The 17,762-nt window shown below is 50.9% G+C and overlaps 1 protein-coding gene across 3 annotated transcripts in view; it reads left to right on the forward strand.

Moving 5' to 3' along the window:
- RHBDF2 (rhomboid 5 homolog 2) overlaps positions 1-17,762 on the forward strand; it is an 81,060-nt gene that overhangs the window by 45,825 nt on the left and 17,473 nt on the right. For 2 of the 3 annotated variants that reach the window (XM_034790050.1, XM_034790051.1), the window contains exons 2-4: positions 10,463-10,618; positions 11,337-11,461; positions 15,807-15,999. In XM_034790050.1, coding sequence (XP_034645941.1) covers positions 10,487-10,618; positions 11,337-11,461; positions 15,807-15,999 — 450 coding nt within the window. In that variant the 5' untranslated portion in view covers positions 10,463-10,486. Of the gene's footprint in view, positions 1-10,462; positions 10,619-11,336; positions 11,462-15,806; positions 16,000-16,763; positions 17,012-17,762 lie in introns of those variants that run through there. The other variant, XM_034790052.1, reaches the window with a different exon arrangement.

Here is a 17,762-nt window from a genome sequence, read left to right on the forward strand (position 1 = left end):
TGCTGCACGGTCCTCCCCCTCAGCGCTGTTTGATCAGTCGGTGCCCCATGTTTGCCTGGCCAGCTGCCTTCCTGCTTCCTCTTTGCACTGCACTGTGATCTTGCTCGGAATCTGACCCTGCTGTTGTGAAATTCTCTCCAGCTCGCTGCCCTGGGCTTTGCTGCTTGCAGGCTGACTTTCCCCAAAAAGCGTGCTGAGCTCTGAGGAACCCAAACTGCCTTAACGACACCTAGCATGTCTAAAGTGCCTCTCGTATAGCGATCTCCAAGCCCTTCCCAATTAAACGCCTCCTACGACCCCTCTGAGCTAGAGGAGAGCTGTTACTTCGGTGGTGAAATGCAGCCGGTATTCAATAAGAGCGCTCTGCATGTTCTCCACTCCCTACGCACATCACTTCCTGTCCTGAACTGCCACACAGGAACGGTGCACTGGGAATGACTGAAGAATGCCATTAATGACTGGGAGTGCAGGAGGGTAGCACGTTCTTTGGAATTTGGCCAGAGTGCTGGGTTTGTGTCCTTGCGCTTGCAGAAAGTGTTTTGGACTCTTCCACGACCACAGTCGCTCAGGACAGAGTGCGAAGTAGAGGCCCTAATGAGATCGATGTCTTAGTGTGTCAGGACATCGGAGCAGCAGTAACTGCAGGCCAGCTGCTGGATTGCTAGCGAGTGGGTGCTGCCTGGGGGCTCCTGACCTAGCCCTGCTTACGCTGCGAGTGCAGAGCGGTTTCCCGCTGAAGCCTGTTGATGCTTTAATGTAGACATTTCTGCGGGTGCAGGAGGAGCTCCTCTCATTTCAGACTGAATGGGTTGCCAATGGGTAACAGAATGGGCACCAAGCAGCTACTCTGTTGTCCAGGAAGCAAGCTGAGGTGCTTGCAGAGGGCTAGTTAGCAGAAGGGCCGGGGGTGGGGGCTAGAGAAATGTGGGTAGAGTAACGTCCCGAGCAGGCAGGCTCGGCGGGGAAGCTGGGCACGTTGGCATTGCACCAGGAACGGAGTAGTGCAGACTAGCACTGAGTAACTCTAGATCCATTGCATGTGCCCCAACAAGAACCAGGCTAGCCGTTGATTGGGCTGGTTCAAAGCAGGTTCTGCAGCGTCCTCCCTGGGTTAGTCTTTCTAATCAGGAGTCAAAAATCCCATGCGCCTCTATTTTCGTGATATGAAACAGTGCTGCTGTAGCACTACGGGGCGTCTCCAAGCGCCTTGCAGGCACTAATAAATTCAGCAGCGTCACAGCTCTATCAGGTGGATATTTATCCCTGTTTTACAATTGGGGAAACTGAGGCACAATGAGGGCGTGACTTGCGAAAGGTCAGACGGCATCAGAGAACCAGTGTCGCCTGATTCCCATTATCGTGCCCCAACCCGTTGGCTCTTTCTCCACCGGAGTCCGTTCAGATGGCTCAATGACCTTCCTCGTTCCAGTCTAGGCTGTACGCTGGGTGGGGGGATTGTTTTGCGAAAGCCCTTATGGAGCCAGAAGGTGGCCTAGTTTCTAGTGGGTGTGTTCCGTTGTCTCACCCAAGGTGGCAGCAGAGTCCGTAGCATGGTAGCAAACAGGACAGCTCAGCATCTCTAAGAATAGTGCTGCCCAGGGCTCTTCCGTTCCTGGCTGGCTATTTGGAGGATGGGGCGAGGGAGTTACGGAGTAGCTTTGTTGGTGGAAGCTACGCTAATTGGGCTGAGCATTACCACCTCCTCCTCTTAGAGTCCTGAGCTCAAGTCTGCACGTGGGACTCCAACGTGGCTCAGAGCGGTGAAGGTTTGCATCCCTTCCAGGTGCTGCATAATTTCCTAATAGGATCCATGCAATTACTTTTCTCTACTAAAACATATCGGCAGTGTTGTTCTCTTCGCCAGGCTCTCTTAGTTTTATAAACGCAATAAAGATGTTTCAGCTTGAAGTATTCGTCACCCCCGTTAAGCCTCTCCGCGCCCCGCATGAAATACCTGCCAAGCTTTCTGGTTTTGCATGGCCTAATCCACGTTTCAGGGTGGCACGCTGGAAGGGCAGAGCTCCAGGATTTCTCCTTCTCACGTGCTTCTGGTGTCCATCTTTGATGCTGTTGCTGAACAGCAGGAGATGGATGGAAACAATGTTTTGCAAAATATTTCCCACTCTGAATAGAAGACCCAGCTTGGGACTGCATTTTACATGAAATGATGTGTCAGGCCCTGGTGCCTTTACCTCTTGGGGTGGGATTCTGCACTTCTCCCACTCTTACACTGGGCCTGGGGCTACAGTACTCAGCTGTGTATCAACTGTTCTTAGCCAGCTGATCTGGCTGGGTTTAGCTCCTGCGGCTCTTCCCTCTGAGAGTCTGTGACCAACCGTGTACACAGTGATCAAAGAGTTTAAACAACCGCATTATTTTAACTGTAGGAACAATGCATTTAGAGAGAGAGAGAGAGTTTTAAAACAGTCTTATGTGCATAAAGCGACAGAGTCCTGTGGCACCTTATAGACTAACAGAAGTATTGGAGCATAAGCTTTCATGGGTGAATACCCACTTTGTCAGATGCATGTGGTGGAAATTTCCAGAGGCAGGTATAAATATGCAGGCAAGAATCAGTCTAGAGATAACGAGATTAGTTGAGTCAGGGAGGATGAGGCCCTCTTCTTATGTGCATGACTGTCTGTCTGTCTGTCTGTCTTACCTAATGCCCCAGCACCCTGTGGTGGTGACCTGGGCAGGGCTAGCTTCTGGTTCTCCTGGACAGTCGACCCTCCCCTCTCAAGAGGGTTCCTGTTTCTACCTGCCGGAGTCCTTTTGATCTCCTTTGCTCTGGACCTCTTCCTGTCCTGGTTCAAAACAGGTTTGTAGGTTGGCTGGAGAGGAGGCAATAATCTCCGAAGCTGGGAATCCTGGCATTTTCCCCCCCAACAACTCTCTCATGACTGCAGAGGGATCATTTGTCTCAGACTCACAGACTTCAAGGTCCGAAGGGACCATTATGATGATCTAGTCCAGGGGTCGGCAACCTTTCAGAAGTGATGTGCCAAGTCTTCATTTATTCACTTTAATTTAAGGTTTCGTGTGCCAGTAATACATTAACATTTTTAGAAGATCTCTTTCTATAGGTCTATAATATATAACTAAACATATTGTTATATGTAAAGTAAATAAGGTTTTTAAAATGTTTAAGAAGGTTTATTTTAAAATTAAATTAAAATGTAGAGCCCCTCAGACTAGTGGCCAGGACCCAGGCAGTGAGAATGCCACTGAAAATCAGCTCACGTGCCGTCTTTGGCACGTGTGCCATAGGTTGCCTACCCCTGATCTAGTCTGTTCTCCGCCACATTGCAAGCCACAGAACCTCACCCATCCGCTCTTGAGCCCTTCTTTCCCTTCTAGTTGTTCCCCCTTCATCCCCCGTCTCCAATTGTTAGGCTGGTATAGTCATACAGAAAACCTCTCCATATCCCAGTGAACATACAGTATTCATGCATTATTATAGAGTAGCTCCAAACCTGTCACAGCTAATTCATAGCTCCAAACTTTCCTAGAAAACAGCTGGTTTTAGCCCTTATGGTTGCAGAGAAGCTTGAAAACATGACCCCTAAAGGCTCAAAACTCCGAAGATTGACTAAAACATCTCACCGTTTTGAAGCTGGTAACTTTGGGGCTGTTGGCATTTATGGTGGTTTTTGGATGGGGAACGTGACTAGTTATGTTTAAACTCGTGGGGTTGTCTGTGCTGCAACAGACCCCACCCCCCACTATCATGATAACGTTGGCACCCAGCGTGGCAGAGGATGGGAGCGGGGGAGGGAAGGAATCTGTGACTATCTAGGACTTCCAGCCTGTTTCCAAAGCAAGCTTGACCTGTGTGGCTTGTGGCGTGCGGGAGAGCTAGTGGGAGTTGAGGTTAGTTTTGCATCCCTGGAGGTGAACGGCGTGCATTGCTAATTGAGTTGATGTGCAAAAAATGTACATTGTAGCCTGCCAGTGGAAAGAATGTTAATGGCTGCCTTGCCAGGTGGAATATGCAAAACATGAAGGAAATAATGCATCCGCCCCCATTGCAGGAAGGATGGAGGATGGTGAGGTGTCAACAGCTGGGTTGAAGAAAGGGAGGTGCCCACGTTACTAACCATAGACACTGAGGGCTGGATCCCACAAGGCGCTGAACATGCAGGCAAAGCAGTGACTGTCCTTGTGGGTGCATGGAGCCAAAGGGCTTTTCAGCATAGTAAGGTCGAGCTGTGCTGTGAGTCAGCTTGCAGTGAATACTAGGAAATGCTGGTTCTCTCCCCCACACCAAACTCCATGCTGAGGTCCACTCGCTCTCCCCATCCTGGTAAATCCACGGCCACTCTTCTCTCCTGGGCTCCGATCCCATCATGTCTGGTGTGGAGCAGAGAGATCCTTGACCTCAACTTCCTTTTCCTGACCGACTCCTGTACTGCATCAAGGAGCAGGAGGGCAAGTATCCTAGTATTTAAAAACCAGCCTACCGAGTGGGGTTGGTTTTGCTTGTGTGCCTTGTTTACAGCTTCAGGCAGCACAGCTTAAAAAGTCCAGCTCTTAAGCTTTGATAGCTTTGTGCCTCTGCTGCAAAACACCCCTTTTATAAGAGATTGGTGGTGCTTGGATACAGGCACGCAAAGCTGCTCTGATGCTCTCGTGAGCTAAAGTAAGCAGGACATGGGGAGTTCAGTGCCCCTTGCTGTACCTGGCTGCAGGGAGCACTGTTTCCTCACAGCTCCCCCTCTTCCTTGGTAGTTATGCGGCTCTGCCCTCCGGTTTGTTTCCTTCAGCTACTAGACGCCTGCTGCATTTGACACTACCTGCAGTTCTGTGGAGTCGTCCCCTGGTTAACTTCATGAGTTGTTCCTTTGAAGCTGAAATGTGGGGGCGAGGTTTTCGGTCTTGGTGGTTTTAGTCTGCATGTCGTACTGGTACAAAGAAAGGTGTTGAGGTGGGAGGCAGGCTCTCTGAAGTGTAAGGTATTTCACAGAATCACAGAAATGTGGGCCTGGAAGGGACCTTGAGAAGTCCTCAAGTCCAGCCCCCTGCATTGAGGCAGGACCAAGTAAACCTAGAGCATCCCTGACGGGTTTGTCCTACCTGTTCCTAAAAACCTCCAATGAGGGGGATTCCACAACCTCCCTTGGAAGCCCATTCCAGAGCTTAACTTCCCTTAGAGTTAGGTTTAGAAAGTTTTTCCTAATATCTAAGTCTCTCTTGCTGCAGATTAAGCCCATTGCTACTTCTCCATGTCCATTGAAGGTAGGGTAACAATCGATCCCCATTCTCTTTATAACAGCCTTTAACACATCTGAAAGCGTATCAGGTCCCTGCTCAGTCTTCTCAAACTAAACCATGCCCAGTTCTGTGGGTCTCAAACTTTTTTACTGGTGACCCCTTTCATATTGCAAGCCTCTGAATGCGACCCCCCCATATAAATTAAAATTAAAATTTTAATTTTAATTATAAATTAAACACTGTTATAAATACTGGACGCAAGCGGGGCTTGGGGTGGAGGTTGACAGCTTGCGACCCCCCCCATGTAATGACCTTGTGACCCCCCCGAGGGGTCCCCACCCCCGCTTTGAAAACCCCTGTGCTAAGGCCAGATCTATACTATAGACCTATATCAGTATAACGATGTCACCCCTGAGCAATGTAGTTACACCGCTGACCTCCGCCGCCCCCCCCCCCATGTAGACAGCACTCTGTCAATGGGAGAGCGTCTCCTGCCGACAGAGCTACCACCTCTGTGCCAGTGTAGCGCGGCATGTGAAGACAGTCTAGTGGAAGCCATTTCTGGTGGGCCTGTACTGGTTGGTAGCTGTTACTGAGCACTTTCATCATTAGTCTTAAAGCGCTTTCACAAAAGAGGGTAAAAATCACCCCTATTTCAGAAAGGGGGAAACAGAGGCACGCTGGGAAAACAACTTGCCCAAGGCCGGGTCCTTGGCAGAGATGGTAACAGAACCCTCCTACGATACCCCAGGCAGTTCCTTTTCCATTGGACCAGGCTGCCCGTTCGCCTTCAAATCCTAATTTGTGCAAACCAATGTGCTGAAGACTTTGATCGGAGGCTCTTAATTTTTAAGACTCCTACAGTAACTGGGCTAATGTATTTCAAAGGCACCCAATCAGCTGAGCGTCCCTGCATTTGTAGCTCTGAGCATGGGGTTTGCAAGAGGTCAGGATGGGAGTAACACACAATGGATCTGTTGGCTTTTAATTTGGTTTCTTGTCCCACCTTCCAGCTCCAACACTATTTTCTCTTCATTTCTCTTCTCACCCCTTCCCCTCCCCCCCAGCTCCCAAATCCCTGTGCTAGAACCTTGTTTATAAACAGACAAGCTAAACTCCACCCTGCTCCACCCATGCTGCTGCCAGGCAGGAACAGAGCAGGCTTAGAACCCCCCTATTCACTACATGGTCCCCACTAGCACCACTCTAGCTATAAAGAGAGACCAAGTGATTTTTAACCCTTGCCATTCCCGCTTCAGATCGCGCTGGGCTTAGCCTGCCTGACCTAAATAGTTAGTTATGCAAGGAGACCACTTAAAAGCTGCACTGCAAATCCGGCTGACCCACTGCCCACAGCTTTCACCGCTAGTCCCTCCAGGGCATGTTTCCTTGCTTGGACTGAAGGGCTGAGGAAAGTGCCTTGTTACGACAGCTGCTATCATTAACTGTGCTTGGGTAAGTCTGCACCAGGCTGGGATTATGGGCCTCTCGTGTTTACATCAAGGGAGCCTGGAGCTAGATGAGTGCTAGGGTAACCCTTACATCCATCGCACTTGCCCGGGTATCCCCATCGAGTGGCATTCCACCAGTACACACTTGAGAGCAGTAGAGAGTCCGTCCCACAGACTAGAAGATTTTGCTCTAAAGCATAGAATCCAAATACAGAAGAACTCAGTAGGGCATGGCTGTTCTAGTGCTCCGTTGTTCACAAATTGGTGCAACAGCTCAGACGGCGCTGGCACAATCTCCTGGGGGGGCTGGGGGTAATTCACTGCCCTCGTGATCGGCTGGGACAGAGGGCTTCCATGTCTCCGGGCTCAGAAAAGGGCTAATGGGGACGATGTACTTTTCCGGCATGTTGTACCAGGATCAGAGAGGGGAGTTGTGAAGCAATGTCAGCTGGATACTGAGTGTGCTCCCGCACGCCAGAGGCAGAATCGCAGTGGGACCAGGCCAGCGCGGGGAAGGAGTGCTCTCCTGGGCCAGGCCTTCTCTGCTGGTGAGAACAATGAGCCAGCTGGCAATGCGGCAGCAGCAAGCTGGCAAACACCTGGCTCATGCAGAAGGCAGAGAATGCAAAATGCCTGGTCTCTAATGATCTGCTTTCAAGGCTACTGAACAGAGTTAGGATATTTGTGGGGGGAGGAGAGAGAAATGAGGGGCTGGTAGCACTGACTCCAGGGTCACTAATGCCATGTGTTCAAAAATAGTGAATCAGCCCCCCCCAAAATCATGAGATTTGGGGGGGAGGGAGGAATAAAACGCAAACTTGTCATCTCTTGTCTTTTGAATTTTTAGCCTTTGGGCTCATGCTTGGGTCACGTTTTCAAGTTTTTCTCTGCAGCCAGCAAGGCTAGAAACCGTTTTTATGACTGCAGAGGTTTGCAGTAATCCTGTGACTCCAGGAGCTGGGGCTTTAATTAAATCATCCAATGCCACAAGACTCCAAGAGATAACACTGTAATGCATCTCTGCTGGTGCTCCTGAGTCCTACCCAGGGCATCCTCTGCTCACCTGGTCTCTGCCCAGAAGAAGTTCAAATGAAGCAAAAGTGGGCCAGTCCCAAGTGAAGGCTCCATGTCTACTAGGCGTGTGGAGGAAACAGACTAGCTCATTTCAGTCATGTCAGGGTTTGTGTGAGGTGCATGCAGTAACCACTCCTGCTCCTCGGCCCTTTCTCTTATGCATGTTTGATTTACAGTTCCGTAGTGTTGCTCAAAGTTCATTTTAATGCTAGAGATTTTGCTACCAAACTTCCCACTTATTGCTCTTCCTGGTGCTGCTCACTTCTTAAAGTTTTCCCCACCCCTCAGTGGGAGCGTTGGCTGGTTGGTGAGTGGCCTAAATAGCTGCATATGTGCTTGTGCTCTAGGGCGCAAAGAGGAGATGTGGGCCCCTGCCCCTAAGAAGCAGCTTCCAATCTAAATAGATACTCCTAGCACTGCACGAGATGGAAGGGAGGGGGGCACAGAAGTGCTATTCCGTGAGTGCACTAAAGGTTTATAGATTACAGCCGGGAGGGACCATTACATCCTAGGACAGCCTGTGCTCGTTACTAGCTGCCCCAAAGTCTACACCCATCCTGTGTTTCAAAAGCAAGGGATGCTGACTGCAAAACTGAAGGGCTTCTGTCATGTTGCCTTCAGAGAACAGCCTCTGCAGAGGGAAATGCTCTCTTGTCTCCCTAGACTGAACCTGAAGAGAGCTGGAGGGGACAGCACTGACCCCAGCAAATGGGGAGTTGTCATCCCTGTCAAGTATCAGAGGGGTAGCCATGTTAGTCTGAATCTGTAAAAAGCAACAGAGGGTCCTGTGGCACCTTTGAGACTAACAGAAGTATTGGGAGCATAAGCTTTTGTGGGTAAGAACCTCACTTCTTCAGATGCAAGAACCTCACTTCTTGCATCTGAAGAAGTGAGGTTCTTACCCACGAAAGCTTATGCTCCCAATACTCCTGTTAGTCTCAAAGGTGCCACAGGATCCTCTGTGTCATCCCTGTGTTTGTAGCGAATGTGAATGGGCTGCCCGGTACGATGCTGTCTACTCGGCCACCACTCCAGTGTATCACCCACACCTGGGCTCTCCTCCTTGGGACTTCCTGAAGATGCTCTCCTAGCTGCCTTTGCTGTAGGGTTAGTGTGTCTACACACTTAGCAGCCATGGAATAGGATTAAATGGTAAATGGAAGCTGAAGCAATGGCTGGCTAAATTCTGCGGTGGTGTAGAGCTTTCTCTTCTGCCCACCCTTCTTTCTTCTCCTCCCCCCCCTCCCCTGTTGAGAAGGGTGAGTGACCTTCACCAGCCAGTTTGCTGAGGCTTCTGTTGAGCTGGGAAGAACTTCTACTGTGTGCCCCACACACACCATGTCCCCAGTGCTGGGTTGGGTGATTTTTAGCTAGACTGGGGCAGGAGAGACCATAATGTATCATGTTCTTTCACACTTGGTTGCTCCAGATAGAACTGTGGTGTAACCACTCTCACGCTCCTATCCTGACTGACTAGTCCACAGGCCTTTATGGAGATATACCTATCTCATAGAACTGGAAGGGACCCTGAAAGGTCATAGAGTCCAGCCCCCTGCCTTCACTAGCAGGACCAAGTACTGATTTTTGCCCCAAATCCCTAAGTGGCTCCCTCAAGGATTGAACTCACAACCCTGGGTTTAGCAGGCCAATGCTCAAACCACATACTTTACAAACCAGAGATGGCCGAGACTTCTGATGATCCACTCCCTTTCCCTACGAGTGCGCCTGCTCATTCTCTACAGGACACTTTCTGGTGGGAATCTTGCTTTCAATGTCTGAAGAGTCCCACTGCTTCCGTGGGGAGACGATTCCAGAATGGAAATAGGTCTCGTGGTCTGAAAATGTTTCTACTATTTAGCTTCGGTGTCCTTTCTTGGCTTCCTCTCCTTCCACTGAGCTCAGAGCAGTTGCCTAACATGGGGGTCGTAGTTCTGGACCCACACCGGGTTAGTTCTTTGAAAACTGGAAGTCTGCTTCGAGTGGGTGTGACTTCCGATGGCTTTCCTGCTGCTGTGGTCAAGCTGCATGTACTGTAATCTGTGCGTAGTTGTCAGTTCACGTTGCCAGGCATGTCTCTAACTCCACAAGCACTTGGGCTGGAGGCGAACCTCTTCAAAGCCTTTCTCTGCTTTGTTGAGCTGCAACGTCCAACCCTGCTGGGCAGCATCGCAAGTCAAAGCGCTTGATAGGACTAGTGGCGGGAGATTTGCCGCATGCTTATGATAAAGAACAGCTTAGACCAGGGGACTAGGAGGTGGGAATCTTGGTTTTTGTTCCTATCTCTGCCACTGAATTGCTGCGTTGGGCAAGTCCGCTTGCTTTTCCCTGTCTGTTACATGGGGATAATGGTGCTCGAGTCAGACATGTTGTGATCTTTGGGTAGCACTTGAGGATCTTTGGATGGAAGTCACTGTAGAAGTGTGAAATGTTAATCTCTCTAGCAGCATATGGCTGAGGAGCAGGGGCTCCCACTGGCCCTCTGGGAAGTGGGTAAAGGAAAGGATTCTGCTTGTCTCTCCTTGCAACAAGCACTTAAAGAACTAACGTGCCTCCAGGGGGTCTCCACGGTGCACAGACCCATTAGCGGGTATCTGCGATAAATCCATGAAATGACCATTACCTCACCTTCCCCCTAGACTGATCAACCTCCTCCCCTGTGCAATCAGCAGTGCGGGCCAAGAAATCTAGGGTCTAACTTTTTTCCCCCTCTCCTCCCCCTTTAGCCTGAGTAACTCCTCCTGTTTGAGATGTCGTCCAGCGATAAGAATGGGGGCAGCCGGTCGAGCACCAGCAGCAGCCGCCTGCAGAGCAGGAAGCCCCCTGACCTCTCCATCACCATTCCACCAGTGGAGCTACAGGAGGAAAGCAACCCAAAAGTGGTAAGAGGGGGATCCCCGATGTCCCAATGCCTGTTAGTTCCCAGTGACCCAGGAGGGTGTGTTGGGGGAGCAGGGGCTTTCTTTGTAGCAGTGGTAAGGGACTAGGGAATGCTGCTCCACTGGGAGCAGGGTCGAGCCCCAGCCCAGCACCCATCTCATGTCCCATTCTGATTAGATTCAGCCCTGAATGCTGCCGTTTCCCAGGGTGCCGCCCATCTGGTTGCTCAGGATGATGTGCATTGACAGCCCATCTCCAAGGGGTTAGTTGTTCCCCCATTAGCTGCCCGTTATGAAGTGGCTTTACGGGGCTCCCTCCCCACAGCATTGCTCTTCATCCCTTCAGCCAAGGGTTGGGAGCAGGAGCTGTCTAAGGGGCCTGGGATGTGCCAAAGGGTAGGTGGGGGATGTGGGGGACTCAGTTTTGGATTGGAGTTCTTGAAGCTGCTCCTTGCTTCCCCATGCTGGCAGCACATCCGAACGTGGGACCCTTCTGTCAAGCTCTTAATTTAATTTAAGGTCAAACATAGGGCGTGCCTTGCGTGAACCCAAACATGTATGTAGGGGGGTGAGCCCTGGTGAGAAGTAGGTCAGTCTCTTGGCTGACAGCTCTGCTCCCCCCCACCTCCCTTAACAGTGGGTTGCGGGGAGGATCCCAGCTACACACAGAAATGTGCTCCCTTCCCCAGCTCTGCTCCTAACGGCTTGGCTCCCCTTCCAGCCTCTGAAAAACCCAGTGTATCAAAAGAGCGTGAGCCTACAGGAGCCCAGAGGGAAAAGGGATGAGAACACGGAGAAACCTCCCGGCTTCCACAGACAGACCTCCCTGACCCAGAGCATCCGCAAGTAAGGAGCACGCAGCACTGGGCGTTACGGCACCACGTGTCGGACGCTGCAGCACCTGGGGCTACGCTGTGGGGAGGGAGTTGAACAGATCTGGATCCCTGTTTTTCTAGTCTTTGCCCTGGCTGCAGATGACGCGCTGCAGGACCAGGCGTGGAGGTCAAAGCTGTGTGTGTTAGAATCAGGAAGCTGAAATAAGTTAACCAGGTCCCATGTTGGGTTTTCATCTGTTTGTTTTGCCTGGCTAGTCGCTGTTCCAGGAACAATGCCAGTCTCCTCCATTAGAATTCAAACTTGTGGTGTTTCACAGATTAGCGCCAAAAAGCAAGAGGCCGTTTCTCCGTAGTATTTACGTGGGGCTTTCACAGGCGCATTCACTTGTGCTTCTGTTTCAGCACCAAGCGAACAAGCCTGTTCCCAGTGCGGTGCAGGTACCAGCGATGTCGCCAAGAAGTCTGAATTTCTGGCATCCCCTGCTATTGCAGGCCTGGGCCCCTCCAGAGCAGAGGCTGCCAACTGAGCTAAACTATGGCAGGCTTCTGTGGGTGAAGTGGCTAGGCTGGGATCAAAGAACTCGTTTCACTTGTTGTGTGAACGGTTTGAACGTCGCATGCACCTTGTGTGTTTAGACCCTTAATGCCACATCCACGCTGCCATCAGGGGCGTGATTGCAGTGCAGGGATCACATTGTAATGCACATTTGGAACGACGAGCGGTGGCGGCAGAACCTTTGGATGTGAGAGGCCACCTTCCTGGATCCATGTGCAGAGCTCGCCCCAGTCCCCCAGCGCAGGGAGCCCAGAATGAGAGCTGCATTGACAGTGGAAAAACAAGCAGTAATCACAGTCCGGAAGTTTGCAATGGGAAATTCACAGTGGGGCCCACTCTCATGCAAGTGTATAGCGCCATGAAGCGTATCCTGTTACGCAGGACTGAGACTCTCGACAACGTGCAGGAGCTGCTAGTGGGTGGATTTGCAGCAATGTGGTTCCTGAGCTGCAGTAGCGTGATGGACAGCACTCGTATCCCTATTTTTGGCACTACCCCACAGCAACAGAAAGGGCTACTTTTCCGTGATGATGCAAGTGTTGGTGGATCACCAGGGATGCTTCACCAATATCCGTGTGGGTTGGTCAGGGAAGGTGCATGATGCTCACCTCTTGAAGAACGCAGGGGCATTCTTTCCTAACTGGCGGATGTTGAAATGCCAGTAGTGATTCTGTGCGACGCAGCCTATCCTCTTTGCTCCCATGGCTTGTGAAGCTGTGCACCAAGGGCTTGCTGTCTGAGAAGACCCATTCTGTCCTGGTGCATTTCCTGCTCCTTGTCCTGCTGGGACTCATGCCTTTTTCCTGTCCTCTCTCTTTCTCCATGCCATCGGTCATGTTGGCTCTCCAGCCCCCTTTGTTCATGGGCGGATGCAGCATTGACTTGTAGGATCTCACAGAACGTGTCCTCCCTAGTCCTCTTCTTTCTTCTCCACAAGGCCAGGCATTCTGTGTGTGTGGATGGGTCATCCCCTCAATGCCACCAGGTCAAAATAGACCGATGTATCATTACATTTACAGTCACAAAGAAAGGGGAGAACCAACATCAAAACTCCCTCCCCTTATTCCCATAAATCCTTTTCATGAGAAATGCCTGGTGATGGTTGTGCTGTGGAGCACCTCAGCTCAGCCCCGCCCCAACCATGGTGAGTACGGCCTGCAGGGGCGAGGAGTTGAATTTTCTGTTTCATGAAACTACAGAATTTCAGCCCGTATTAAGCATGGGTCTGAGTACAGGGCAAGGGCAGTAAATACTGGCACTGGCTTTCACAGGCAGTGGTGGTTTTTTGTCTGATATTTCACTTGGAAGGGACACAATAGACCAGTGAGCCCAGCTGTTGTTGGAGTCCTGAAGCCACCTGAGCCCATGTGCCTCTGGCCTGTTTCAATGGTGCTAGTGGGACTCCTCCCAGATGGCCTGGGAAAGGTGTCCTTCTGCGGCCATGCCTAGAAACGCTAGGGAGAGGACTGCCTCCCTGACCATTACATCGCAATCTCTCCGGAGGATACAAGGGACATCCCTGTGTTCATAAACAGGTCCTATCCTCCCCTCCCGCCTAACCCAGCAGAGGAATGAAAAGCAGCTGCCTTCTCTTCCCTGCTTGTTGTACTACTACCTCTTCTCATACAACGAAAAGTCGATAACTTGGGCATGGGCCGGGCACCAGCTTTTAAGTTTAAACGTAGTAAAGAAAAATGCATGCGCGCACTTCCCCAAGTTCCTTTCCCCTTCATCTGTGGGCTCATCCATGCTCGCATGGCAGGACTGGCTAGTCTCCAGCCGAGTATTCAACGGGTCCTGGCTAGCAGCATGGTTGGAGTCCCCTGCTCTGTCCCCCCACCCCCCATGACAGGGATTGCCATCTCAGGCTCCTCGGAGGCATTGGCAGCATTCTGTGATGTGCTGGTGGGATCTCTGGTGAGCAAGGCATGCAATTTATTGTAAAAGCGTCAGATCTCCGGTGCAGCACCAACTTGACTGTTGCCCTCCCCAGCCTTGTGGTATCCCTGGCGAAGTTCCTTCATTTTCTCACTGTCCTGCTGCTGATCCCTGTCTGCGTCAGAACTCTTCGCCCGCATTCCCCATGCAATCTGCTTGTAGATGTCCACATGTCTGTGGCTGGTTCAAAGTTCTGCCTACACAGCCTCTTTTCCCCACAGGCCCGGGAGATCCTGTCTACTGCAGGCACACTAGCTTGTCTACTACCTCGTGTGCATGGCGTTGGAATGGTCGTCTGGGCAGCTGCACACTGTGTGATGAAATGGGACTTTCTGTAATATTTTTATGAATCCCTTGTGTGCCTCAGTTTCCCCTATATGCTGTGGTGTTACCTGGTGAGAGGAAAAGGACTGTTTGCTCTCAGGGCAAGCTCCGAGACATGGGTATTAATGCTGCCTGCCTGGCTGAGCTTGAAATGCACCCTTTAAAAAAGACTGGCTGAGACCAACCTCCCGTCAATGGAGGATACAAGAGGAGGATGACAAATCCAGTCACCCAGGGCATTAACACCTAGCCACCAAGGACCCAGCAGGAGGCAGACTTTCCCCACCTCTCCTCAGGGAAGCTGAGCAACGTTCACCAGCTGGAGAACAAAGGACTGGAGAGGGGTGAGGTGAGGAGGTAAGAGCTGGCTGCTGGAAGGAGTCGAGGTTCTCATCTGGAAACTTACCCAGGAGGTCAGACCAGAGCCTGAACAATGGCGTTCACCCAGCTTGGCTGGGCTCTGCGCTAACCAGAATGGCCTACGCTTTAACCTTCCTTTCTCTGTGCTACTCTAAGGACTTCACTGTGCTGCAGTTGACTAATAAACTCAACTGTTTTTTGATACCCCTTTCTGTGTGTCCCTGTAAATGCTTGGGGAGGTGTATTAAAATCTGCAAAGTGGACAAGTCTCTAGCAGGGGTCTGTCTCGATTGGACTCGTTGAACAGAGCTTACAGTGTGAAGCTGCAGTGCTGAAGCCCAGAGGTTCAGCAGTAGAAGGCAATGAGGCCACATGGCTCACCCTGTAGGAAGAGAGACCCCTTGGGGGTCTGGCATGCTGAAGGGGTCCTCCGAGGACTGTTCCAAAGCTGGCAGTGTAGCACTGAGTCTCTGGATCCATGATGCACACAACTAAGGTGATCAACTAGGTTTGCTCATCCAGGTGGGCAATCAGAAAAAGTCAATTCAAAAATACGCAGGGCTTTTAAAAGAAATGTGGTGGGCTTCCAGTCTCTGAACCCCGGACAGTGGAGTTTACAATTGTGACCAGAGCAGTCACTGTTGCAGGGAATGGGGCATTGTGGGACAGCTGCTGGAGGATCTGTTAGGATCGACCCAGGTCGTGCAGTATCTACACTCTCACTGTGTTGACCTAAGTAGGTCAATTAAGGCTCTACGCCATTCAGAGGTGGAGGGGGACGGTGGTTTTATTACACTGTCGTAATGGGGCACTTACATGAATCGGAGACACATTTGAGTGTAGACACTGTCATAAAGAGGTGCACTGCAAAGCGATTTATGTCAACCTAATTCTATATTGTAGACCAGGCTTCAGGTGCAATCACACACCCCAGATGCAGTGTGGACAATATCCGAAGTTGCTTACAGCTCTGGAGGTGGTAGTGGTGGTGTCTGAGAGGTGGATGGTGTAAATGGCTCAGAGATGGTCTATTTCAGATACTATTTTGCACTCCAATTCTGTATTTACATGACTTGCCATGTTCTCTGTCATGTGGACTTAGTCCCTTTGCACAGTGGCCTTTACATTCCTCCAGCAGAGATGGGCCCTATGTTTCTCTCAACGTTTGCTTCTGCAGGGGGACAGCCCAGTGGTTTGGTGTCAGCAGTGACTGGGAGGGAAAGCGGGAGCACTGGCAACGCAAGAGCCGGCAGCACTGCAGCATACGATATGGCAAGCTCAAGGCCCCCTACCGAGACATGGAGCTACCCAGTCAGGAGGTGCCCTCCTTCCAAGGCACCGAGTCACCGAAGCCATGCAAGCTGCCCAAGGTAAAACTCAGTGGTGTGACGGGTTACCTCCCCCCCCCACACACACACACCGGGGTGCCACCTGATGTACTGGGGTCCCACTGAGCCTGCCCGTTCCACCAGCCTGGGCTCCCTCACCCTGTACTGTGCCAGGCCCTCAAGTCTCCTCTGGCACACGCCCAGGTAGGGCCATACCCAACTGCAGAAAGACACAGACACTGAGATCCGTTCTGTGTGGGAAGATTCTGCTCAGGGATTGCCCGGTACTCAAGTGCACAACCTCTTTGCAATGTAAATCCCAAATTGTATTGTCTTGTGCTGCGCAGAAATCTGTACAGCGTAAGCTCATGAAAATTGCCGCCTCCCTCAATGTGGAGGAATATATGCTCTCTCCCTCCCCGTTATGAATTGCACAAACTGGGTTTTAGAAAACACAACCAGTTTATTAACTACAAAGGATAGATTTTAAGTGATTATAAGGGATAGCAAACCAATCAAAGTAGATTACTGAGCAAATAAAGCAAACATGCAAACTAAGCTTAAGACACTAAAGAAACTGGCTACAAATAATAATTGTAGGTTTAAGCAGGTTTCAGAGATTCTTGAAGACAAACTTTTTGCTTGTCGCTTAGAATTCCAGATATTCCTTTCACAGACCAGACACCCTTCAGCCTAGGTTCAGCTCAGTCTTAGGTGTGTTTAGCTGTCATCTTGGGTAGGGATTCAGTGAAGAACTAACCCTGATAAAAAGGATTTACATATGGTGGGAATCCTTTGTTTCCCAGTTTGACCCCCACACCCTACCAGTGGAAAAATACAGCAGTCCAAGATGGTGTCCAGTACCAGGGTGACATGATCACGTGACCCTGCAATGTCAAAGCCGCATCCCAGGAAGGCAGGAGATTAGCATCTTCAAAGACCTATTGTTCTCCCTCATGGTTTGACTAAACTAGCCAGACTGATTGCAAACACTTTTTTGCAATTGATACATGGTCAACATTCCTAACTTCAGATACAGAAATGATGCATGCAGGTAGGATCATCACATTCAGTAAATCATCATCTTTCCAATGACATCGCACATGACCCATCTTGCATAAAACATACCTTAGTTAAGCCATATTCAGATCATAATAACTCTATGAAGAATATGGGGCATCATGCCACAAGAGGTTTCTCCTGTCTTAGCTCTCACTTTAAATGATTGAAATGGGGATTCCTAGTCTGAGCCTGCCTCTCTGGTCTAGCATGCAGGGGAGCAGGTGTCTTCAGATCAGACTGTTGGAGATCACTTCAGCAAAGGATTCCCAGAAATGCTGTCTGAGCAAAGAATAGCCCTATTGTATGGGAGCTGGTCTTATGGCTCAGGCAGTAGAAATTCAGACTTTTAGATCCAGAGGTCCTGGGTTCAGTAGGGTTACCATATTTTAAAAATTAAAAAGAGGACACTCCACAGGACCCTGGCCCCGCCCCCGCCCCCACTCCCCCCCCTCCCTTACTGGCCCCGCCCCAACTCTGCCCCTTCCCCGCCCCAACTCCACCCCCCCTCCCCTGAGCGCCCGCATTCCCCCTCCTCCATCCCAGCCATGAAACAGCTGCCCGAGTGCTACCAGCTTCGGGCAGCCCCCAGACCTCCGGACCCTGCACCCCCGGCCGGGCACTTCCCCTCCCAGGCTCCGGCGGCAGCTGCTGCGTGCTGGTCCCTGACTCCTCAGCTCTGTAAGAGCCGAGCTGCCCGAGCACTACCGGCTTCGGGCAGCCTCCATACCTCCGGACCCTGCACC

This window comes from Trachemys scripta, chromosome 14, assembly GCF_013100865.1.
Source record: "Trachemys scripta elegans isolate TJP31775 chromosome 14, CAS_Tse_1.0, whole genome shotgun sequence".
Lineage (NCBI taxonomy): Eukaryota > Metazoa > Chordata > Testudines > Emydidae > Trachemys > Trachemys scripta.